At 36.7% G+C, this 27,447-nt stretch overlaps 1 protein-coding gene across 2 annotated transcripts in view; it reads right to left on the minus strand.

Moving 5' to 3' along the window:
• LOC136036137 (oxysterol-binding protein 1-like) overlaps positions 1-27,447 on the minus strand; it is a 117,192-nt gene that overhangs the window by 78,218 nt on the left and 11,527 nt on the right. For both annotated transcript variants that reach the window (XM_065718166.1, XM_065718165.1), the window contains exons 3-6: positions 25,209-25,414; positions 18,090-18,361; positions 14,260-14,440; positions 10,207-10,334 (exon numbers count right to left, since the gene is read on the minus strand). In XM_065718166.1, coding sequence (XP_065574238.1) covers positions 10,207-10,334; positions 14,260-14,440; positions 18,090-18,361; positions 25,209-25,414 — 787 coding nt within the window. The remainder of the gene's footprint in view (positions 1-10,206; positions 10,335-14,259; positions 14,441-18,089; positions 18,362-25,208; positions 25,415-27,447) is intronic.

Genomic DNA, 27,447 nt, shown 5'->3' on the forward strand with positions numbered 1-27,447 from the left:
CTTTCTGTGGAACTAAAACCAATTAAGCTTATTGCCGAGGGAGAAGAATAAACAAAACTGAAGACAGCCAAGTAGTCTCTGCTAGGAAAGTCTAACTTAAATATCGTCGTCTTCAAATTTTTACGTCATCTTCACAATCTTAACATTTCAAAGAACAGCATTGTCGAAATATTTTATCTACAGGGGAGTGAAAAAAAAAGAGTTTTGAAATTAACGTTGCTATTAGTTGATTCTCGGTTCTTTGGCCTCAGGTAAAAATAAAAGTGTTTGATATGGTCATTGGCAGTCAATAATAAAAGTATATATAAATATATATATATATATATATATATATATATATATATATGAGCAAATGTATGTGTCGCCTATACTGCTCTCTGCTTTGTGCGATTCTGAGAAGACCAGAGAAGTTGTAGTAGGAGATGAACTCCTTCCAGCGCTTCGGAGGGCGACCACGAGGGCGAGAACTGTGGACGCAACCTTCGAAGGCAATTTTCGGTAGTTGGTCGTTGGATATGCGCTAGACGTGGCCAGGCCACCCGAGTTGTTGGACGCGTACCCTGTCCAGGATGGTGGTGTTGTACTGCAGTCTTTCGAGTAGGTCGGCATTTGAAACTCGATATACGTATGTTATGCCGGCGATTTCGACCCTGCAGCTTTGTCTCAAATGCGGCAAGTCGCTTGGAGTCATCTACTCTGACTGTCCACGTTTCACAGCCGTACATAGCTTATGATGATGGAGCAGAATAGTTTAAGTTTTAGCTTCACGGAGATTCGATTTTGCTTCCATATTGCTCCATTAAAGTTTATTTTTGGTGGGGATGGGTTGTTGAACCTTGACAAGCGCATTTCTTTCGTTTTATCCTCGTTGATTTTCATTCCGAAGGTTCCTGTAACTACTTCCAGGTTATCTGCTTTGGTTTGGAGTTAAGCAATCGTTGCCCCAATGGTTGCTTCAACATGCAACATTACCCAGTGGTGGAAGAGATTTAGCATGTGAGGAGAGATGATGCATCCTTTGAAAACACCATCAGAAGTTTGGAATTCTTCGGTCGTTCCCTCAACTGTTTGTACTTGGCTTCTGAACCACTCATACATGTTACGAATGAATGATAAGATGTTTGACAGGACACCGTAACGACGTAATATATGCCAAGGGCCTTCTCTCCAAATTAAACCGAAAGCTTGTTCGAAGTCAATGAAGAGTTGATAGAAGTCCTGACCGTATTCAACGTATTTTTCCATTACTTAACACATGACAAAAACCTGGTCTACCGTTGAGCGGTTCGCTCAGAAACCCGCCTGATACTCAGGGGACGATGCGACTGGTTAATGGTTTTCATCTGTCCAGTAGCCTCTTGGTCAACACTTTGGCAGGTTGGCTTGTCAGGCTGATTGGACGGCAGCTGTCACATTCGGGTTTGGATCCTTTTTTATTCAGAGGAACTATGGTAGCGGAAAACCACGTTTTCGGGAAATATTCCTCGTGCCAGACAGCTGTGGCAATTCTGTTATAGAGGTCTGTTACGACTTCTGAGTTGACTTTCAGGAGTTCTGCTTGCAATCCATCTGGTTCAGGCAATTTACTTCATTTGAGTGATTTCAAGGCAGCTTCAACCTCGCTTCCGAGTGGTAGTGGGCTTGGTTCCGATGGGGAGATAGTTAATTTCCTAAAAACAGCAGGGTCGGGATTGACTGGGGGTTCAAATTTTGTTGAGAATGTTGTTTCCATATCTCTCTTATTCCTGTTGCGTCGTTGATGTGAGTCCCATCTTTATCCAGGAGTACATTCGTAAGTGTAGTTTTGCGCCTGGACAGATCTCGTATTCTTTTGTACACAGCATGGGTGTTGTCTTTTCCGAAGTCGAGCTCGCATTGGTTACATTTGTTATGAATGTACGCAGTTAGAGCGCGTTTGATCTTCTTTTCCGTTAGTCACTTAAGATGCTTATAAGTGTCTCTGCTTTCTGGGTCTTGCCTATTAGCGACAGCACGCTTTTCTTTCCACGGTTGAATGATCTCATCGGTGATCCATGGCTTTTCGGAGACGTTAGTTCTTCCAAGGACTGTTTCGGCTGTCTGTATGAAGATCTCAGTGCTGTTGTCGACTAGGGCGTCTATGTCTTTTTCCTTTGGACTCATTGAAGAATTCTCTAAGAGGGTTTTGAGAGCCGAATCAAGATTCATCCGGTAACGGTTGCGAGTTGACTCGTCTTTCAGAAGCTCGATACGGAATCTCGGGACTTTTTTCTGGAGTTTTGTTGCCGGCTTCAGATGGAGGCGGAAAGATACCATTACCAGTATTTGATCACTGTCAAAGTCTTCCCCTGCAAGAGCGACTGTGTCTAGCATGCTAGTTTTCCAGCGTTTCGAGACGAGTACACAATCGATGCAGTTTTTAGTCGTTCCATCAGGTGATCTCCACGTGACTTTTCCTCGCTCTCTGTGTTTGAAAAGAGTGTTGGGCACCACTAGCTTGCTGTCCCAGCAGTATTCCAGAAGGCACTCGCCTCTTCCGTTTTTGGTGCCATGTATATACATATATATATATTTATATATATATATATATATATAAATATATATATATATATATATATATATATATATATATATATATATATATATATATATATATATATATATATATATATATATATACCGGGCCTCGGCACGCGGCTGGCTTCTATATATGAATTCTCACTGCCGCTTGTCTTCGCTTGTCTTCAAGCAGGAAATATCGGCATTGCGAAATCAAATTGTAAAGGAGCCTGGTTTGGGTGAATTAGCATCTAGAGTCCTTGTGTTAGAAAACATGACTGGAAGAAGGAATGTTATTATATGGAACATTAAAAGTGAATCTAAATCAAAGGCTAAAGACCATGTTGATACCTTACTTTACCACCTTGGAATAATTTACGATTTGAGCTACTTGAGTTTACAGATCGATTTATCAAAATACAGCTTCAGGATGATAAGGGCAAATTCTATATGCTTCAGGAAAATAAGAGATTACGTGAAAACCCGTTCGGAAGAATAGCCGGACGTGAATCCCCTTATATCTATATAATAGATGATGTAACAAAAGGAGTTTGCGACATTCGTAATTCCCTTAGAATTAAAGAAAAAGAATTTAAAGTAAAGGGAATTAGTGCTTGGATCCCTCCAGTGGTCCCACCTGTAAATGTTCTTAATTGATAATGAAGAAAAAGTAAAGCTTAAGTGGTATAAAGTCCTGTAAGTGAGATACATGTATGAGAAATAGATTGAAATAGTCGCTTAATATTTTTTTGTGGACTTATAGTTTATCATGAGTATTTGTGATTCATTTAATGGATTTATGACTGTAGTTGGCTTATATCCTCTTGACATAAATAAATATTTTAATAAATTTTCGTCACAAGACCAAGATTTGTCAGTTCCTTATATTGCACCTAAAAATAAATATTTATGTATTGATGATCTTCTACCTTTAAATATTCACATAAAACAAATGCTATTTTGGAATTATAGAGGACTAATAGGAGCCTAGATTTTTTGTTTACTATAGGATTTATATTTGCTTTACTGGGGTTCGTAAGGGCCGAATACAAGGCAAAGAGTTTAAATTTTTAGTTGACAAAAAGCCAGTAGAAGCTTATGACATGCTTCACAAATACGGTGATGCATAGAGCAGATTGAAAGCTCTGAGAGTTGTTCCCCCTGATAAGAAGTAGACTGAACTGTTGAAAGTCACCTCTGTTACAACCAAAGCTCCACCAGTTACAAATGCAAAGCTATTAAGAAAACCGTTAAAATAAAAAAAAAAAGTTTGTGCTTGGTTACAATGCAAAGAGCTGCGCTCTCGGCTCACAAAAAAAGGTCGGCAGAAGCAGTATAATAACCCTTAGGAAGCAATAGCTTAATTTATTTAACCAAGCGAAGAAGTTCCTCTAAAATGACAAAAGTTATTGAACTTCTTGGAACATTGATGCACAGCAGTTATTGCATAAGATTAAAAAATTAAGGAGAAAAAGGAGTTTTTTTAGTACTACATATGCAATTGTTTACTTTTTTAGCATTTAAAACTTCCCCTCGGAGGTTAGTCCTCACTACTCTTGGTGTTCCCTGCAATATTGTTCCATGGAATCCAGTTTGGGAGATCATTCTTTAGATCGCCCTGAAGATTTCAGTTCACTACAAGAAGAAATACCAAGAAATAAATGCATATTATAAGAATAACTGTCCTTTATGAATAGTTGTCATCTTTGGAACAATACTACCATTACTACCAACTCATTGTAGCACAAAACAGTGCTAGGCCAACACAGTTGTAAGCCAAACCATTTTTTTTTTGTCGTTAGGGTCGTTAAGAAGAAAAAAAGAATACGGTATTGGAGTTTAGTGAGTAAATGAGTAAGTCAAAAATGGAAATAAAGAGCAAAGACACAGTTATGGTATGAACTTAAGACCTTTTCCATTTCAAAATCTCAAACCCAATTATCATCGCTATCATTTTCAATTTTGACACGTTTTGATTCTTAGCTGTCCAGGATGATTTTCATTGACTCGCTCACATGTTCGGTGTCGCATGTCTTCTAACCATGCGTGTCTTTGCTCTTCATTTTCGTCTTTGAAACGCCGCCGCTTTTCTGCTAACCACCTGTGTCTTTGCTCTTTATTTTCATTTTTGACTCGCTCACTTACTCAGTTTCGCATATCACCTAACCGCGTGTGTCTTTGCTCTTTATTTTCATTTTTGACATGCTCTAATTATCGTTTTCGTATATCTTCTAACCGCCATTAGCTTTGCTCTTCATTTTCATTTTTGACAAGTTTTGGGATTTTGATTACTTCACACAATTTAGCAATGGCCTTTGCTTTCGCTGCCCGTATAGTATTGGTGTTGTCGTAATCGATGGTCCAGGTTGTCGATTTTCACATCTTATCACGTTTGATATTTCATTCAACGCATTACCGTTGCCTAACTTCTGAAGAACGCTTCAGTAATAACCCCTTAGCCTAAGGAAGGTACATAGGAAGGGTGTGCGAAAGCACAGGATCACTGGACCCCAGCCCCCATTGCAATTCCTGGCCAAAGGGCCATGAAACGGAGATCAGCACCACGAGTGTGGACTGTAAACTCCAAAGCCGTATTCTATGTTTCTTCTTAACGACCCTAACGACAAAAAAATAGTTTGGTTTAGAACTGTGTTGGCCTAGCACTGTTTTGTGCAGCAATGAGTTGGTAGTAATGGTAGTATTGTTCCAAAGATGACAACTATTCATAAAGGACAGCTATTTATGTAATATGCATTTATTTCTTGGTATTTCTTCTAGTGAACTGAAATAGTGCTTCAGGACAATCTAAAGAATGATTTCCCAAACTGCATTCCATGGAACAATGTTGCATGGAACACCAAGTGTAGTGAGGACTAACCTCCGAGGGGAAGTTTTAAATGCTAAAAAAGTAAACAATTGCACATGTAGTACTAAAAAAACTCTTTTTTCTCCTTAATTTTTTAATCTAATGCAATATCTGCTGTGCATCGATATTCCAAGAAGTTCAATAACTTTTCTCATTTTAGAGGAACTTCTTCGCTTGGTTAAATAAATTAAGTTATTGCTTCCTAAGGGTTATTATATTGCTTCTACCGACCTTTTTTTCTGAGCCGAGAGCGCAGCTCTTTGCATTGTAACCAATAAAAAACCTCTTTTTTTTTATTTTAATGGTTTTCTTAATAGCTTTGCATTTGTAACTGGTGGAGCTTTGGTTGTAACAGAGGTGACTTTCAATAGTTCAGTCTACTTCTTATCAGGCGGAACAACTCTCAGAGCTTTCAATCTGCTCTGTGCATCACCGTATTTGTGAAGCATGTCACAAGCTTCTACTGGCTTTTTGTCAACTAAAAATTTAAACTCTTTGCCTTGTATTCGGCCCTTAACACCCCCAGCAAAGGAGATATAAATCCTTTAGTAAACACCAGCAGTAAAGACACCCGCAAGGTCATATATTATAGCCTACTGCTGGCAAGAAAGCTGGGGAGAATAACTGGGTATACGATCATTCATTCCTTCTAGATCACGCAGATGGAAATATCTCTTGACTCCTCTGTGTCTTCCCATTAGAAATTTGATCAAAATCGCAACTACGCGATTTCAAGATTTGATTGACTCAGGGGGCTTGGGTTTCTAACTGAAAATTAAGGCTCTTGTTCCATTAATGATTTCGTAATATTAATTGTTTTTGGAATCTAAAAATGCTAATTTATTAGAGTACTTCGATAATCACTTCAAAAAACTAGAACATAGATACCATCAAGCTTTGTTTTAAGAAGATAAGTATTGCACTTCCCTTAAATTTTTACAATCTTATAAACTAACAGAGTTTATGGCGATGTGAGTGAATATATTCATTGAAGTTACGGACATGAGCAAACAAATTATAACCTGTACAATATATTCCGCAGTACGACACTGTTGCGCTATATTTGTATTTCAACACTTGCTCTACCCTCACATTGGAATAAGCATTTAGGGGAATTATTTATTTGATTTATTTACGTTTTTGTTATTCGATAACACCAAAATCGTGAAAAATTAAATTGCCATTACGGTTACCAATTTTACAGACTACTATTAATCGAGTGTATAAATGTATATTCAGTATATCTCAGGGGGAATCATCCCCTGATCCAAAGAATTCCTCTTCTTAAAATAAAAAAAAACACAGAACAATTCAAAAATAAAATCGAACAAACAGGTATAAGAGCAATCGAGATATAAGGTAAAAATCGCATTCTAGCTTTTTACAAGTTGCCTTATAAAGAATATTATCACTAGGTTCGTCATAATTTTGTATAAATTATACGAGTTCTGTGAACAGGTACTCTTTTTCTTTTCATATTTAGCCTAGAAATTGTAGAGGCTTTAATTTTTAATTAAAATTATTAATTAAAAATTAAGCAGCATAAATTATTTAGTAAACTGGTCTATTATAAGTAGTTGTTTTAGGCACTATTTCTCAAATTTTTCACTGGCATAATCCCTTAAACAAATAAATAAAGCTATATAACACCAACCACCCTTTCTCCCTAAAAAATTTCCAACGTTTATCAAACAGTTACTACTACTACTACTAACAATAACTCACCGCATCACCAAGCCATCTGAGGCCAACACTGCTAAGCATGCTCCTTCTCCATCCTAATCTATTCAAAGCCTCTTCTTTATATCCACCAGGAATTTCCCGTTTCCTTTAAATCTTTCCTTACGGATACCCCCCCCCCAACCCCGACCGCGGACCATCTGCTTTCCGTTTAGCCCTAGACGGTTGGGCGAAAAGGATTATCTTGGCAATCTATCAAATAGATCAAACAATTATTTGACATTCAATGAAAATTAACTTTCTCCCCTCCCTCTAAAGAAAATTTTGTGGCTTGGTTAGTATTGAATGTAAGAACCAATTTTTTTATCATAGTTACTTCAAATTTGGATATTACATTTGCTGAAGGTTTACTTAATAATCTTACATATATTTGTTGCTTTTTTTTCATAATATATAAAAACTATCGGAAACTCTAGATCTCTAGAAGCTCATTTTTTTTCTTTTAATGGAGGTAGGTTATGCTGGGGTCAAATGACAATGTAATGCCGGCTGTAACTGCGTTTGCAAGCATCAATTGTTTTGAATTCAAAATTTCTTTTTATACATGTCGGGGATAGTACAACCCACAAACTCCGAAAAACTAACCGTTTTGTTTATTTTTTGGACAAGCGGAATAATATAGAGTATTTCTCTCTGAAGGTAGTGATGATTTACTAAACTATGAAGAGTGAGCGGTACCAAATCGTACTTGAGTGGCTTGTATGGTCAGTATTGAATTAAATACTGATCATATGCGAACATATGTAAAAAATACGCGTACTATCTCTATTTCTAATAACATATGGATATATTTTACTCAAACTAATGAAGGTGTTTCTATAACTCAAATTTATGATCCAAAAAGATCCTATCACCATTTGTTTATTGGTAGATTTTATCTTCGTAAGTGGATGTTAAGAAGACAAAAAAAAATTAAAGTATAAAGCAGGCACGCGAGCGGAATTTACTTTGCAAGGCATCTAAAATTTCATGCAGAAGGCGGGGAGACAGTAAAAGGCAATATACTGAAAGTATACGAAAACAAGAGCTAAGAGCTCATATGGCACTTGTGACGAGGTCGGAAGAGCCAAGAGTCAAGAGCTCATATGGCATGAGCTCTAGCAAAATTATAAGAATCAACAGATTGATTTAAAAGGAAAATAAGATCGGAATTTAAAATAAGAGCTCTGAGACACGAGGACCTTCTAAATATCGAAATTCATTAAGATCCAATCACCCACTCGTAAGTTAAAAATAGCCCCCCAGATGGTCGAATCAGGGAAAACAACTTTATCAAGTCAATTTGTGCAGGTCCCTGACACGCCTACCAATTGACGTCGTCCTAGCACGTCCACAAGCACCGAACTCATCAAAGCACTAGATCCCCCCCCCCCTAACTCTCCCAAAGAGAGCGGATCCAGTCCGGTTACGTCAATCACGTATCTACGACATTAGCTTATTCTATCCACCAAATTTCATCCTGATCTTTCTACTCTAAGCGTTTCCTAAGATTTCTGGTTTCCAAGATTTCTGTTTCCCCCCTCCAACCCCTATGTCCCCGGATCCGAGTCAAATTGAAAATAGAGCATCTGAGACGTAAGATCTTTCTATATACAAAGTTTCATTGAGATCCGATCACCCATTCGTAAGATAAAGATACTTCAATTTTCACGTTTTCCAAAATTTCCGGTTTCCCCCTTCAGCTGCCTCCAATGTCACTGGACCTGGTTTGGACTTAAAATGAAACCTCAAAAGCACAAGATCCTTCTAAATATCAAATTTCATTAAGACCTGATCACCCGTTCGTAAGTTGAAAATATCTCATTTTTCTAATTTTTCCAAATTACTCCCCCCCCCCCCCAACTCCCCAAAGAGATCGGATCCGGTCCGGTTATGTCAGTCACGTATTTTGGACTTGTGCTTATTCTTCTCACCAAGTTTCAAGGTGATCATTCCGCTTTAAGCGTTTTCCAAGATTTCCGGTCCCCCCCCAACTCCCCCTAATGACACTGAATTCGGTCGGGATTTAGAATAAGAGATATGAGTTACGAGGTTCTTCTAAATATGAAATTTCATTAAGATCTGATCACTCCTTCGTAAGTTAAAAATATCTCATTTTTTTCTAATTTTTCAGAACTAACCCTCCCCCCAACTCCCCCAAAGAGAGCAGATACGTTTTGGTTATGTCAATCTCGTATCTAGGACTTGTGTTTATTTTCTCACCAAGTTTCATCCCGATCCTTCCACTCTAAGCGTTTTCCAAGATTTTACGTTTTAGATAACTTCGAAGACCACACTGCCTTTCCATGACGAAAGTTAAACAGTTCAAAATAGGGATGATACCTTTTTATTGACAGTGAATAGATATGAAATTATTTAAGTGGATATTTCGAACACATATACAGTGTTCATCATCAGCAGTAAAACATGTTTTACTGCTGATGATGAACACTGTATATGTGTTCGAAATATCCAGTTAATTACTGCTGATGATGAACACTGTATATGTGTTCGAAATATCCAGTTAAATAATTTTATATCTATTCACTGTCAATAAAAAGGCATCATCCCTATTTTGAACTGTTTTACTTTCGAGATTTTACGTTCCCTCCCCAACTCCCCTCAATGTCACCGGATCCGGTCGGGATTTAAAATAAGAGCTCTGAGACACAATATCAATCTAAATATTAAATTTCATTAAGATCCGATCACCCGTTCGTAAGTTAAAAATACTTCACTTCTTCTAATTTTTCCAAATCAACTGTCCTCACCCCCCCCCCACCCCATATGGTTGAATCGGGGAAACGATTATTTCTAATTTAATCTGGTCCGGTCCCTGATACGCCTGCCAAATTTCATCGTCCTAGCTAATCTGGAAGTGCCCAAACTAGCAAAACCGGGACAGACAGACCTACAGACAGACTGACAGAATTTGCGATCGCTGCATGTCACTTGGTTAATGCCAAGTGCCATGAAAAAGCCGAAAAAAACGAAATCAAGAAGGAAGGGGAATTGATTCAGGAGGTCCCCGTCCTGCGTACATGCTAGACCTAAGAAGTTCAAGCAGTAAAAATAAGCCATACCAGTGATGTGAAGCTGATTCCTGATGAGGACCTTCTATGACCTATGAGAGGAACTTGCACTACAAACTCGTTCTCGTCTTGAGCATCATAAAATTCACCTTCGTCGTCGTCAGAATGAGCGGACGTCCCTAGAATATATAGCATAATAGAATTATGATATTTTGTATCATGTCAACTAGGCAAATGCAAGTTCGGATGCAAGTCTAACACTCAAAGCCCAGAAGAATATTCCTTGGGGGAGGGGGTGACCTTTAGATCAAGATAAGAGGAGAATTCCCCCTATCCTTTTTATGTGTCCAGACATATATGTGTGCTAAATAATCAGGAATGAAAGAAAATTACGAGGCACATTATTAAATTATCAGCTCCATAGACATAATGATAGTGATTACATTGATAAAATTAAAAATAAATTAGACAAGGCCAGCATGTTACAGATAATGGTGTTAACAACCCTCCTACTTTCTAAGCTTTATTACACGATCGTGATCATCATCATTATCGACATCATAATCATAAAGATGGTAACGCGTAGACGGTGATATGAAGTGAGTTTTTACAAAAATAATACGTTCCATACCATTTAATTCCTGGAAATGTTCCTCGCAAAAAACAGGAAATATTTCTAAAACAGTCTTCAATCGTAGAACTTTCTATCTATTATATATTTAGGGCGGTTGTCCCCCTCTTTTAAAGATTTAAAGAAAGCATGGGATAGGATTCAATGCGGTAATAATGCACCTGATCAAATGTGGTGGAAATAATCTTTTCAAATCTTAAGAAACTCAATTGCTATCTTCTAAAACAAACCTTTGCTGCACTTTCTTTAGTCCCAAAAGCGTCTTTGTATTCGTGTAAACCGTAAAGTGCAACACGAATTGATCTTAATAGCTCACGGCATCCCGTAGTCACCTAACGATAGCACAGCTTCTCACGCTCCGCGACAGTACTAGAAGGATTAAAAAATAATAAGGCCCCAGGTGCTGATAGTATGATTAATGAGTTCCTTAAATATGGTGGCTCTGAGGTTAGGAATAAGCTACTGAAGATTATGAACATGATTTTTGAAAAAGGGGAAGTACCCAATGATTTTAGGAAAATCTTAATTAAACCACTGTATAAGAAAGGTGACAAGAGTGAATGTCGTAATTATCGAGGCATTAGTCTAGTATACTTTTTAGAGTGAGACATGCTGTAGACAAAGTTTTAAGGGAAGAACAATGCGGTTTTAGAAAAGGTAGAGGATGTGTCGACCATGTTTTCACTCTTAGGTTAATAATTGAGAAGTCCCTTCGTTGTCAAACACCTTTGGTCCTTAGTTTTATCGATTATGAGCAAGCTTTCGATTCTGTTGATAGAACAGCGTTAACAAAGGTCTTATCGTTATATGGTATACCAGAAAAATACATTAAAGTGATTTGCGCTATGTACGAGAATAGTACTGCTGCGGTTAAGGTAGGAAATGAGGTTAGCAACTGGTTTTGTATTAAATCAGGAGTTAAGCAGGGTTGTGTTCTATCCCCCTTTATATGGATCATTTTGATGGACTTCGTCTTAAGGAGCACAGGAAAGGCAATTGGAGACCATGGAATCAAATGGGGAGGAAGAATGCTCCTGGACTTAGATTATGCTGATGATTTAAGCATATTAGATGAAAGTGTGAGCAAAATGAATGAATTTTTAGAGGTTTTACGAGTTCAGGGTGCTAAAATAGGCTTGAAAATTAATGTTAAGAAGACTAAGTCACTAAGGCTAGGAATAAGTGAAGATGAACAGGTGACCTTAGGTAACGAAAAGATTGATCAGGTTGGGAGCTTCAGTTACCTTGGTAGTATTATTAGTAAAGATGGTGGGAGCAGTGAAGATGTTAAAAGTAGAATAGCTAAAGCTCAGGGTGTTTTTTCACAGTTAAAAAAAGTTTGGAAGAATAGAAAGATAAGCCTACAAACCAAGATTAGAATATTGGAAGCTACAGTGATGACAGTGGTCAAATATGGCTCTGAAGCATGGACACTCCGAAAAGCAGATGAAAATTTACTATAAGTTTTCCAGAGAAATTGCCAACGGATTGTTCTGGGTACCCGGCTGACTGACCGTATTTCAAACAGTAGGTTGTACGAAAAGTGTGGTTCAATCCCGCTTTCTCGGGCTATAATGAAAGAAAGGTTGAGATGGCTAGGCCACGTTCTACGGATGAAGGATGACAGATTACCGAAGATTGTCCTTTTTGGCCAACCGTCTGGGGCTACACGGAAAGCAGGTCGTCCTTGTCTGGGTTGGGAGGATGTCATAAATAAGGATTTAAAGGAAATGGGAACTTCCTGGGAGGGTGTAAAGAGGGAGGCTTTAAATAGATTAGGTTGGAGGAGGAGCGTGCGTATCTGTGTTGGCCTCAGGCGGCTTGGTGCTGCAGTGAGTTATTAGTAGTAGTAGTAGTATCGATTTCGCTCTGTTAATGTCCAAAGATCTCGATTCTCGATTACATATCAAATATCGTTAATCTTAAATAAATACAGATTGAGTGACAAAATTCCAAATGAGCCATTGGACTTAATCAGTAGAATCTGAAAAAGAAATACTTTAGCATTACTCAAAATATAAAGAATTTAGTACATAAAACATGCATGGAGCATACACATGTTCCACATTCTTTTTTATCGTTCTGCGTTTATTCACTTATGTCGGGGTTACCGTCCGTGCACAGATCGTCCAGCATTTCTGCTTTTTTTACCAAGTTTTTTTCTTTTCGAATTTTATTGTTTTGTTCTTTCATTTGATTTTTCGTGTTGAGCAGCTAATTCTAATCTTCGTTACAACAAATAATTAGGAACCCTACTACCCGTTAAGAGTCTATTATTTTGTTGCAATATTAATCAATTCATCGATATTGATTATCCATATTGACATTTATTATTAATATTGATATTTACAATTGATTATTAATGCTGATAATATTAATCAAGTAATTACACAAGTTTATTCGTGCCAGAAAATGAGATTTAGTAATTTTGAGATTTCACTGATTATTTTTAAGGGGTTGTTGGCTTTAGGATGCCAGGTGAAAACGTTCGTGACTTCAGGTGTGACTTCCAGGAAAAGACTGGAGACTGGGACTCCAGGAGCTCGCGTCCTCTTCGTCGCATACCTTCTGGGAGACGAGGATGTGCACTTGAAACTCCGAAGTCGGTAACTTCGAGCCAGTATATGATAAAAACAAAGATTCAAAGTGGAGGATTTTCTTCTCAGCAATTGTAATACAGTGTGATACAAAATTTTTGTTTCCAAAAGAAGAAAGTAATTGCGAAAAAAAAATAAAATTAAAGGGCTTTAAGATTTCTAAATGGAAAGTACCATTTTACTCATTAATTGTTATCCATAAAAATAGTGATACCGCTCTAGAGGTACAGACAACTCACTAGATAAAAAGGAGTAGATTGTGCAGTGTTTAGCAGCTTATCTCGGGTCAGAAAAATTAGGACAAAGCTAGAACTTTTCGGTATCTAACTTCTTCCTAAATTTCCAATAGCTTTTAAGATTATGGAGGTAAGCCTTTGTTCGAGAGCATAATGAATCCACATTATTTATTTGGGTTTAACGTCCCTTTTTATACCTTATGGTTCATGATATCTTGTGTTATGTGCTTCAAACTCGAGAGTTGATTGACATCTTCTTTGTCCAAGTTCATAGGCCGTCTATTTCAGTCGTGTCAATTACCCTTAACCACCTTCTTACTCGTTATCGGCCAATATTTTTCTTTTCATATAGACAGAAATACAGTTATGGTGTTATTAAGTTTTAGTCATAACATTAGATTCCATCCCTTTTTTTAAGAGAGTACCCACTTCAAAAACAACATACACCAGATGGCACGAGCTAGATGTGGAAGAAACTATGACAAATGTGGCGGAAACTGGACCACGCATGGCGGAACTGTGCTACACACATAGCGTTCCAAGATGGGCGCCCGCTGGCTGAAAGTGGGTGCCCTTCGCCTTTTCCTTTCAACCTCAAAATTAAGCGTAGGATTAGCAATAGTATTCTCTCATTTTTTACCTGTAGAAGAATTTGGTAGTTTTGAGACTCGGAATTTTGCTGCCTGTTCCAAGCTTGAGTGTTGTCGGGCAAGCTGTTCAACCATTTGCTGAAGACGGCCCCTCTGTTCATGCTCGTATGTCATTTGCTTTAGCCATCTTTTACCGTCTTTCTCGACAAGGTGGAGATAATCTGTCGCCGCCTGAAATCATAGAAACCAATAAGCAGCAATGCCTCCATGGTCAAAATATAACCATGAAAAATAAAAAAAACTGACTGAAATGAGCTGAATGAGTTTTTCTTAAGCTTAAATGCATATCCGATACCAATAATTGCATGAAGTAGCTAAACTTTCAAGCCCTTCATCACCAAAGAAGGCCAAGGTCCAATAACCAATAGCTTCTTTCAAGTCTTTCATTTGAGTGACATTTTTATTCCGAATTCTATTTGTTATTTAATTAAAACCCCCCTTTTAAGCAACTATTCCCTCTCCTTTAACAAAATCATAATAAAGTATGATTTACTTTCTTTCATAACAAAACTTATTCGTAGACAACTCGCAAATTGCAGTATTTACATACCTTGCACTAGGGACTATTGGGGTTAGGTCATCAATGGAGGCATATTTATTGGATTTTACGACTATTCTGAGCAAAATGGCTATCTAAAAATACTGATCCAATCACTCATGACTCTTGAAGTTGTATTCTAACTTCCAATTTCAATCAAACGAGCCCCGTCCCAAATTTCTACGGTCACACCTTTCATACGGAGGGACCGAGAAAAAAACAAACAAATCAATAATTAAAGCAACAAACAAAAGCAAACATAATACACTGAAGACCCATGGCTCTATACTAAGGCATTACTGGAGCGTTGCCTCTGATGTCTACACTAACACGTTAATGTCTAGGAACTTTTTAAACAGCGTCTCATGAAGGCTTACAAAAAATGACTATACTTCCATCAGCTCCTCAGCTCTTAACAGTTTCTATTCTAAGTGCAGAAATAGAATAATATTCTCAGAAAGAATCAATATTAGTAAGGAATACTAATATTGAATGACACTTTGCTCTTTCTAGCTGCGCCTTCTCTTCATGTTTTGTATAATAAAATTCATAATGCTGTCTCTGAATGTCTAACTTTTTCTCAACAAAATTTGTTCACTCTAAACTTTTCTAAAACTTTTTTATTAATATTTTCTAGACTTTCGTCAAGTGATGGAAATGATCAAATCACGGTTCGAGGACCGTGATTTGTCCATATATTAGCTACGGATGCTCTATATGGGTAAGTAATTTTGTAACATGTTTCAAAAGAATGCAAAAACTTCAGAATGGAGCTGTACAATTATCATCGGAATTTTATGATTCTGATGAGGTTCCTGCTCATGAGCATTTTAAAAAGAATAAGTTAATGGATTTATCCCAAATTGAAGATTACCAAGTCGCGATTTTCTCGCATAAATATTTGAATCGCCTGCTAACTCCTACTTTTGAAATTCTTTTTACTTTTAATAGAGACCGTCATGATCACAATACAAGAAAAGCTGATAACTTAACTCATGAATTTAGGAGTACCACTCGGGCATCTTTTGTGATCCGGCATTATGGTCCCCATGTTTGGAATATATTGCCCGAGTGTGTGAAAAATGCCCCTAGTCTTCCGGCCTTCAAGTCCCGGGCAAAGAAGTTTCTTTTATCTCGTGAGTGATTTTGGTGTGAAGCCCACTCCAGGTTGTCATTCTATTCAAGGCATTTCCCTGTTTTTTCTTTTGCTGTTAATTTTCTTGTTTTCTGTCTTCTTCTTGTCTTTTCCTCTTTCTCTTTTTTCCTTTCTTCCTTCATCAGTTGAGTTTCTTTTGTGTTGAGTAGCGTGATATGAATGTGGTTTTAATTAGATAAAGGTGATAACCTCGCTTGCCCTTCCAAGCTTATTGCCTTTTTTGGCAGGCGAATGGCGAATAGTGCTTGTTTTCTTTTTTTTTTAATGTATACGTCTCATCTCTCAAAATAGATTTGAAAAACATATAGACTTTGCACCTAGTTCAACTCCTACCATTAGCCACTATAGTGGATCATGTATAGAAAACAAACCAAAGGTACATTAGTCTACATAGGTTTCTAACCCTTTCTCCTTGAGAATAAACTTGATCTAGCAGCATATTCTTAGTTGAACGCTAAACTCTGTAACTGATATGGAACCGTACTTGTCTTAGCCTCTGCTGCGTTATCAGTAGATAACAGGTACACACTCTCAGGCACATAAATGAATTTTGTTGTGGTGGGGGGGTGTAATACTGAAAAATTATAACTTGGATAAGACAGGCCCAGAAAACCGAAAAAAATTTCGGGGGCCCCCGGTCAACATGCCGTAGAAAATTGCATCTTTCTTGACTCAAACATTGATTTTTTTGCAATTGTTTAACTTCCTAATATCACTTCTCTAATATCACTTGGGGAGAAGCAAAAGGTAAGTTTCAATTTTTGTAGCAATGACAAAACTTTTAAATTTTAGGAGGTATGTATGAAATCATTTCTCTACCCCAGTTCTAAAAACAGAAAGTCAGATAAAAAATTCAACCAAAACAAAAAACAAAATGGCTTGTAGCAATAGATATATATGCTAAAACCAAAATGGGACAAAACCGCAAATTTTACAAACGGAATGAGCAAAAATTGTATGAAGTACGAAGAAAGCAGTCAAAGAAAGTTCATACTCAAGATTTAAATCTGCACAATTTTCGAAAGTTTCCAGTAATGTTAATTTAACAAGTCGTTTTTGCTATGTTAGCATTAACCCAACCCGGAATCAATCCTAACAAACGTAGACGGCTGTTTTGTTACGACTGTTGAAAGGCGTCCAACTACTCTTTGGCTTTGTATTTATTGATTATTATTTCAGAGGGAAAAGAGTCATTTGCCATAAATTGTTCATTTTTCCTTATATAGATTTTTCTTCTACGTAGATCAGTCAAGACTGAACAGACTGGATCGTCTTACGTATTTAACTTCAAAATGAGACGGGAGTTAATTTTCAATGCTTCAATTTATATATTTACAGCAAAGTCTATTTTGAGACTTTCCGCGCATGTTTAACTTTTGAAACGAATATGGTCTTTTTACTTATGACATTGTAGATGTCTCTTTAGCATACTTGAACAGAAAAGACAAGAAATTCAAACAATATTTTTCATAAATGATGCAAGTGGATCCATTCCACGGATGGAAGTGAAATCATACGCTCTTAAATTAAAAGATTTGTTAATGCTTAGTTTTGCTGTCCAAAATCAATTTACAAAATGTAGAATACTCAAGGTCTGAATTACAAATTCCAGGTTGCTTCATTTCACAAGATAGTTTAAATTGTCACGTTTCGGCTAAGGATATAAGGGATATAAGCCCATAGTTATTCTTCCGGCTCCACCAGAACAATTTTAGCGTCTCATTCAAAACCTTAATTGTGGCAACAGCTTTTCCTAAGCGAATTAGATACCGTCTTACATTTGTTATAACCTCTTCAAGCTTTTTGATTGTGCCTAAACCCTGATAAACGGCTAGATTTCAGTTGGAGCATATTAAACTGATTTTACTACAATTTTCTTATAGTTCAGCAAGTCACTAGATTTCAGAATCTACACAAGAACTGAGACAGTGGCGTCAATTAACGAAATTAGAGGGAGGGGGGCTGTACTTTTCAGATTACAGAAAATCTGAACTGAGATTCCCCTCCGTTATCAATAAATACAAGATATCAACCCTTCCTATTCCAGATATGAAAATTTAAATCTATGCAATCAAAAATATAGAGTAAAGCTTGATAAAACGCTATTTATAATAAAGATAAATTACCCTTAAAACTGCCCCAGAAGTCAGCCGAAAGAGTGCTGATCTTTCATTTAAAGCTTTAATTTTGGCAGTGACTTCTTGCGGCTTTTCCGAAGCAGTGGAAATAGTTGGCTCAGTATCAGCTATAGCTTTTGTCAACGCTGTGTAGTGTCTTGTTAACAGCTCAGTGCAGGTCTGGACATCGTTGAATTTACTTGTTAGTGACTTAATCATTTCATCTATGTTTTTGTTGTCCGATGAATCCCCAGCGTTGTTGTCATATTCTTCTTCATCCTCTGCAAAAGAAATCGTTACGATAATCATCCGTGTTCCAATTCAATGTTGGGAACGGACCGACAGAGAAACCATTTATGGGGGTCAGAAGACCTTCCCTCCTAATGTTCAAGCCCTGATCCTGCATATTGAATTTGATTAGGTTAAATCAATAATAATAATCTTGACAAACATTCGTGTCCGTTCTTACCAGTTCGTCACAAGTCATTTGAAGCAAGATAAAACAAAAATAAAGAAATAATCATGTTTCACAATCTATATAAACATTATCGAAATCAACTATATCAATTCAACTGTTTGCGGTAGATTCAATTACGAGAAGCCATACGTGACTTAGGAAAAACTTTGCACTTGACAAATTCGTTGAATGCCCGACCTGGCATAAATCCAATCAAGTTATGGGGGTGGGGGCTATCTAATAGCAAGCAATGTATGTTCTTATGTAAAATTCATACTGTTTTGTAACAATAAAGATCCACAAATGTTTGAATACATTGCAGCAACGGTAAAAAAAATCTCATTATTGGCTGCAGAAACAATATCCCACAAAAGGGTCTATGCAACTATAGCATGCTTCTTTCTATGATAGTCTGGAAAGAGAATCGCGTAGTAATTTATATTATATAGTAATAGTCAAACAATGCAATTTTTAGCTTTTGTTTTTAGAAAACTAGGAAAAGGAGAGATATGTAAAATTCAAATTTTTATTTGAGCATATAACCCGCAGGTAGTTGTCATTCATTTAGTATATACAACTTCGTATGTCGAAATTTCAGGAGCCGGCGTTTTCTCCCTGGATAATCCCCCACCATGGAAATTCCCCCACACCCGAAATTTAACACTCACAGAGAAAGTACAAAATAGATACCTCAAAATATTGATCAGATGTCTTAAGGCGTAATCAAAGAACCAGATATCAAAAACAGTTTTAGGACAGGGGCTGGTTGGTATCTAATCACTTTCGACTTATAAAAAAGGACTAGAACTCTCAATTCTTGATTGAATACAGCATTATTGCGAAACAAATTAAGGTAAAATAGGACTAATGCCCTATTTTTATGTGATTCAGAAATATTAGATCTGACCGTTAGAGCTTATAGAGAATATTTGAGTAACCTTAAATAAAACTACTTAATGCCAAGAAAAGTTTTTGTTTCCACTACAGATTTTTCGAAATCCGAAAAGGCTGATAAAAAAAAAATCCTTAGAAAACCCAATTTTAATATCGAAATTCCAAAAAGCCCCCTCCCCATTTATTTAGAATCCTTCCAGGTGCAACCCCATACCCGGATTCACAAAATAATGCAGATGCTGGAAAATCCTATCCTATACCCAGATTCACAAAATAATGCAGATGCTGGGTTACTTATAATAAATGTCACATGCTTCCGTAAACGACAAAAATAGAACCAAACCAAAAATAGAAACTTCCACGTCTGTAGAGTGACCTGTATGAAATAAAGAATCCCAAGATATATTCGTATTATGAAATAGGTTTTCTTACATACAAAAAATCAGAATCTCTGTAATAATTGCTTACTCTTTTCTTTGGCTGAATGGTCAATAAAGAAAGATGTACTTTTTAATCGTTAATCAGGCACAAACGAAGTAAAAGTTCTGGCTTTTGGCCCCAAAAATGTTGCGATTTCTGTAACTTTCCCTCGAATATCTACTATTTTTCGTATATTCCCATTTTACGAAGTTGGGTCTCACTTCTGAATGCAAGCTATAATACTGGTCGACACATCCTCTACCTTTCAAAAAATCGTACTGTTCTTCAGGCTAAAATTTTGCGCAGGTGCCATTCGGTAGTTCTGGAAATTTTACTTATATCAAAACTAGTTCAAAGCTTGATAAAGATAAATCATAACCGTACAAGATCAATTGAGTAAAAAACATTATTTCTAGACTGGACAAATATATTACCCTATCTTCAATGATGGATTGATGATTTGAATCTTTCTTAACTAAGCCAGGGACAGCAATAGGAGAATCAGGGGGGGGGGGTGATTGGCCCCCGAATTAAAAAAAAAATACCGTTTTAGTAAGAAAAATCTTTGTTTTGGCGTTTTCATTATAAAAAATAAAAAATACCCCCACCCCCTCCTTAGATACTAGGAACTATCTTTTTTTTTGTATTTTCATTGGAAACTCCTTCCCTTACACAAATATTTACGTGGATTGTTGCCCCTGAAATATGCAAAGGAAAAACAAACTTATTTTACCAGAAATGTCAGTTCAAAATGTCAATATGTTGAGCTGAATATTATTTACTAAATGTCAAAGAGGTACTCCAACTGATCACTCACTTCCTTTTGCCATTCAAAGTTCAATTGACCTGTTCTTTTATTTAGCATTAAGCAAGGCGGCTTATTAATGAAACAATGGCTTGATAAAAATGTGATTAACCCAGGTTCGGAACGTTTAAGAATAGTAATGACGTGATTGCAATTCGCCTACTCTTTTACAGAGAATACTATCGAAGCAAAAACCGAATAACCATGACCCATGAGGAGATTAATCTTCACAATTTTGAAATAATAAATCCTGGAAATCAATAAAAAAAAATTCCAAAAGACTTGCAAAAGTCCCTAGAAAACGCCAAATTCCTAAATGAAAAAGCTCAACCATAGGAGAATTAAAAAACCGTTCTAGTGGGTGGGCCTAAAGCGGGAACACTGCATAGAATACCCCTGGAATTATATCTGATGTCTCTCATAATTTCCATAACTTAACCAGCTTTATTCCTACGACCTCAATATAACAGTGTTTTTAAACCAGTGCATGGTCAAACTCAACTAGTTCATTAGTAGTCGTCAAGCAGCTGAAATTTTCCATCTCAAAAGTAGAGTTTTTTATGAGAATAGGTAAGGTAAAGGATATGGCATTAGACTTTACAGTCCCTACCGGCGGTGCTGATCTCCGTTTCTTGGCCCTTCAGCCAGGAAGTACAATGGGGGGTTGGAAGCCAGCCATCCTGTGCTTTCGCATACCCTTCCTGTCTACCTTCCCCAGATTTCTCCAGGTACCCATTTAGAGCTGGGTCGACTCTGGCTAAGCTTACAGTCACGCCACTGACCCCCGTCCCAAACTGAAGAATTGGGCACACTGGGATTCGAACCCGCGTCCTCTCAGACAAAGGATCCCGAATCCAGCGCACCAATCCACTCGGCCAGGACGGCTCCAGGATGTGACTAGGCACATGATATTATTACCCTTACCCATCTCAAGGTTTTAATAGTCAGGAAAGGGGGGTGGTTGTGTGCTACTGGACGGGAGAGGTAGTAAGGAGGCGAGAGCTCAGAAATTAATCTCACTTATTTATATTATAATCCCCGACCCGTGGGAGAAAGTGTGCAAAAAGGGGTTATATTTTGATACTAACATGCAAATTTATATTTATATACTGTTTTTTCTTTCTTTTTTCTTCTACAATCCACAGCACATAAAGATTGCAAAGCTTCGCATGGTAGTTTCGGATCTTAGCAGTTCATTTGAAAAGTTGATTATTTTCTTGTATGTTTGGTTTGGTGTGTATGCACCAAACTGCTCTATTTTAAGGTTTATGCTCCCTGTGCAAGTTTTTGGCTTGTTATTTTCTGCGGTCTTATGGTTTTAATTTTTTAATATAAGCTAACAATTTTGCCACGGTTTGGTAGCTGTGATTCGGATTTATCAGACTAGCAAAAGTCTAACTAATATCATAATTCTGGCTCGGTGAGTGGATGGATTTGACTAATCAATTCTATCATGTAAGAATTTTCTCCTTTCGGTGAAAATAAAACTATAGGCCTGTCATAAAACCGCATGTATCAGAGGAAACATAAACCTTAATGTTTCCTATTATTAGTTAAAACTCTAGTTAAAGGATTTCTTGTGGTTTGAAAAATATAAACACAGAATACAAATAAGAAATAGAAAGCTGATGAACATTCTGGACAAATAAAGAAGAATGTTTGTTTAAACTCTGCAGGTGTCACTATTATACGTCAAACAACATTATCGAACGTTGCATGCGTTGAAAGCCTGATTGTTTGTACCAGCAGACAAACATACATGGCAAAATCATACAACAGAATTTGAGAACAGAAATGCGAGAGGGAAAAAGAAAGCAAAATCTTTTAGCTTCTAAGCATAAATTATTTACTTACAACAGATAGCAATCCTGTTTAGACTTACGTCTTTCCACGGCGGCAGGCGCATAAACTGACAGGGGTGCCTCTCTATAATGTGGTCTTTAGCACTTTGGTCTAATGATCTTCAAGAGGCGACTTCGACAGCTCAACATCCATCTCGAGATAAAATTCAAGCGTCGCTCTCTGTCGTCCACGTCTTTTGATTCCGAGAGGGACACAACCCAAAACGCAATGAGGCAGGTGGCCTTCACCCATTGTCACCATGTGCCCCCAATAATGCAAACGACTGTTTTAAATCTTATTAGTCGCAAGTGGCTGTTCAGTTTTATCCCGGATAAAAACGTTAGTGATACTAGGTCCAGTGAATATCAAGGATGCGACTGAGGCAGATAATCTTGAATCTTTGGCGTAGCTTTTCAAGCTTCTTAGTCAACTCCCATGATTCACATTAGTACATCAGACCGGAGAAAACGTTGCTGTTAAAAGAGCTGCAGTTTAAGTTTCAGAGAGTCTGCTGCATTTCTCCATACGGTCCTTAACTTTTCAAATACACTTCCATCGAAAGCAGCAGGTTTGGTAATTGTGCACTCAAGGCACCCATCGGATGAAGTGGCACTTCCAAAGTATTTAAATCTTCAGCATCCTCCAGAATGTCAGCACCAACTTCAAGAGGCGAGGTAGCTAGGGTCCTCATGTTGTTACGCATGATTTTCATTTTCCTCAAGCTAATAGAAAATCCAGCTCGTTCGACTGGGATTGAGATTTCAGTGATATTTCGATGCAGGTCTTCTCTCAGATGTTATAGGAGGGTTAGTTGGAAACAGAGTCGACTCTAACTTAGTTGGGATCCACCCGTGGAGTTGCATACTCTGGGAACAAGGCCAATGACAATAGCAAATGGCGCTCAGGATGAAATACATTCCTGTGGGATATTAGAGTTTACTTTAAATCGGTTGGTAAGGTTATAATCGTCAGTCGGTACAGCGCATAACTGGTTTTCATATAATTTAAGGATGAGACTGTCATTCCGGATTCGTTTTCCAAAATTTACTTTTTTGCCAGAAAACATACCTGTATAATCTTGGCATACACTGCTTTGAAATCAAATAACACTAAATATCATAGTACCCGACACCACAATGGCAGGGGCCAAGTTTGGAGAAAAGCAGTTCCACTTGCAAACCACTACCACAAAAAAAAAACCGTTCACGAAAGACCATGAAACAGTTCAAAAGATTTCATATGCTTCAACTTACATATTACATTTGAGTTGACAGGTTCAAACTTGGGCACGGCAACCTAAGGCCACCTAGGCACTTACACATATTTTACATGAAGATCATAGGATACAAGAGGCAAAATATTAAAATCCATTGCGTTTAGGGGAGGAGGCGAGGGCCTCCTCTCGTTGAAGACGTATTTACAACAACACCGCAGAAAAACCAAAACTTAGCAATTATGATCCTACAGATATTGGAAGACACTAGACTCATTTTAAGCAGTATCTTATCGAAACTTGATTGATGCATCCTCGCAATGTAAGCAAATAAATAATATATGATGGCAAATAAGCCAGAAAAGCGGGCTAACAAAATCTCGGAAAAGGGTTAGAAAAGCACTTTCGCTCAATGGGTATGCTATTAAATGCAAATGCTCACCTGTGGTGCTAGTGTACTCTAGAAAAAAAGAAGAAAAATGATAAGCAGGCAAAATCAATACTCTAAATGTAATTCTTGGATGCTAAAAGATGCCCTTACAATTGCCATATTAATATCGGTAATTCAGCTCATCAATAACATCGTTTTAAATACGTTCAACTTGAACTCAAAACTAAAATGAATTTTGAAATCATGTATTACTTTTTACTCTAAAACTTAATGCCTAATAACGTGGCTGTTCTAAGGACCGCTCAGGTTTCAGAATATGTTAAATTCAACTTTCAATATGTGTATAAAAAACCCTCTATTATGTCTATCAGTTATATATATTTCTTACTTTCGGGAAAAAATGTATCATATTACCAATTTAAATGCAAATGCATGAATTCTTTCGGAATTCAGAAGAGATTTCTGAAACAGTTGAAGACATAGGGGATATCTACACTTGAAAAATGGTCTGAAGGAATGTCTTCCTTTCTAGGACCTATGAAAAAAAGTGGCTTAAAATACTTCTTTTCATATTTTAGCTCCCCCCCCCTAATTAGGAAAAAATTTTCCAATTCCCACTAAGGACAAGATGTGTATTCTATCACTTAGATTTTAAAACATTCAACTGTCTGGTGACAGTGTACATTTACAAGGACAGCCCTCCCCCCCCCCCAAAAAAAAAGAAATTAGGATTAATAACAGAAAATGACAAAGTAAACAGTCTTTTGGCCAACTAATATCAAAAGATATTTAGAAGTCAATTTGTGAAATTCCATAATAAAATTCCATTGTAAAATATTATGGTGTTTATAAATTATGCTTCTACCTTTATTTTTTTCTTTTCGCCTTAACTTTTAAATATATTACTGAGGAAATCGCAAGTCAAGTATATGCATTTTAGGCAGCTTAACGTTGATTTAGTTTTGTCTGATGTTACAGTTAGAATCAGACATTCAGAAGCAAATCAATGAAGTATTTCTTCTTTTTTTCTCCAGCTTCATTTTCTCGCTTTCCCACTCTCCCAATTTCTTAGACACTGACAATGACATAATATGAAAAAAGCATACCCAAGTCTTGCTGCCTTATGACTTTGCTCTTGGCTAGTTCAATGGCAGTAATCCACTTTTGCCGCTCAGCTTCATTAGCTGCTTTTAAATGAAAAGTATTACTTCCAGAATTGCTCAAAGCAAATGTACAGGACTCATCTGCGTGAATTATAGCTCCTTGAAGTCGAATCGAACCCCGACAAGTATGGGACATCTCACTGTGGTTTCTAAAACAAAGGTACTTCATATTAAAAATTTCTCTCTATTTTTAACGACAATTTTAAATATGCAATGACATCATTTATTCTTAGTTGGGCAGTATAAAAAAAAATTTTACGGTCCGAAATATAACAAGAGATTTTGGGGGAGAGGGAGGTGATGTATGTTAAAAAAAATAAGCAGTAAACCCAAAAAGATGAAAGGAACACTATAAAAACTTTTTAGGCTCAATGAAAAAGAGAATATACTCACTAAACCGAGAACAGTAAAATGAACTAGATATACACTTTACACCTATAGCGTATAAAATAAAATTTCTTGACAGGTGGGAATCTTTTGAAAAATTTTTTGGAAGATTATTGCCTTTTATCCTCTTGTGAGCACATTCAGGCTGTTCTGTTTTCCATGTCAGAAGGTAAAATCACAATTATTGCGATAAATTATTAACGCAGATATGATTCCTATGGGAAACTTTCAGAGATTTGCATGAGTTTATTTCTAAACTGGCGTAAAGTTTCATAGAACCCTCCTCGAGGCGGTGGGATTGCTTTATCTCTTCTATTATTACTTTTACATTTTTTGTTTTGAATGAATTCTATGTATTTTAATCAAGATATTAGAATAATCACTTTTTCCAACAAAGATTCATTTCTTAAGGCCTAAAAGCATTACCAAGGGGAAGGGTATTATGCCTCTATTGTCACATGCAATTCCATTTCAACCTCCACCTTCTGGCTAACCTTTATTATGCAGTAGCCGTCCCTCACATTTATATATTGCTTCAATCTGTAAAATCCTCACAAACTCAACCAATCAAAAATGCGTTAGTTGTTTTTTCGTTTCCAAAATTTTTTTCACCTTAGCACAGATACGCCAATATTTCAAAGATAGAAAACTGCTGAACCTCCACTAGCCATTTCTCAGGCTATTGCAAAATTTAACAAATTCCTAGATGATAACGAATTAAGCCCACTTTTAGAGCAAAGATTTATATATAATTAATAATTAAAGTAATCAATATATAGTTAATACGGTGATTTATATATAATCTAATTACGTACAAACTCAATCAAGCACAGATTAGTGTAGAGAGGTAGTGAATCATCCCTAGCATCCTCTGGTAGCATTTTGTGTATAGTTTGGAGTCAAGAGTTTGCATATAATTCAGACTTTTTTTTACTATCATTCTAAAACAGTAAATTATTTAATTATTTTAAAACGATACATCTTATTTTATCTATTAATCATTTAAAAATGTGTTATACAGTAAATTTTGTACACAACAGAAAAGAAAACAAATAAAATAGAGAAAAGGAAACAAGAAAACAAAAACACAAAATAAAAGAGCAGATTCATGTATATGATATGAGATTTGTTACTTTCTAACTTGGTTTTTTTTTATGTTGCTTACACAACTTGTTCCTTATCTTCAAGTCAGTTTGTTTTCGTGTTTCCTTTTCTCTATTTCATTAGCTTTGTTTTCTGTTGTATACAGAATTTACTGTATGACACATTTTTAAATAAATAAATGAATAAAATAGGATATATCGTTTTTCACATCATAGAATTATACGGAAAGCGTGTTATTCAAATGATCAACAATAAACCAATCTCAGCAATTGGTAGTAACTCAGGTTTCCTCCCTAATAAGTATTATCTTAAGTGTTGCACACAGCAGGATCCACTTGGACTACTGAAAGGTGTGTGGGCCACTTGAATCAACAGCATTTGAAGTTTATAACTGTCTAAAAAAAATTTACCTACAAAATACTGCTTCTCAATATAACTACCTCAGGATCAACAATGAATACAAGCGTGTTTTAACCATCAACGGAGGTTCATACAAACACCGACAGGTGTTTTGAAAGATAAAAATTGGTAAATATATTACAAATACCATTTTACAGTAAAATATTTAGCCGATCCTGCTGCATCATAATTTACTGCGCCTGTTAATTCCCAGCTTTCAATTTTAAACAGTCTTGTGATGTTATACAACGGGTATATGACGCTAATGAATACATGACAATACATGAATTGT

The sequence above is a fragment of the Artemia franciscana genome, chromosome 15 (assembly GCF_032884065.1).
Source record: "Artemia franciscana chromosome 15, ASM3288406v1, whole genome shotgun sequence".
NCBI classification, from domain to species: domain Eukaryota; kingdom Metazoa; phylum Arthropoda; class Branchiopoda; order Anostraca; family Artemiidae; genus Artemia; species Artemia franciscana.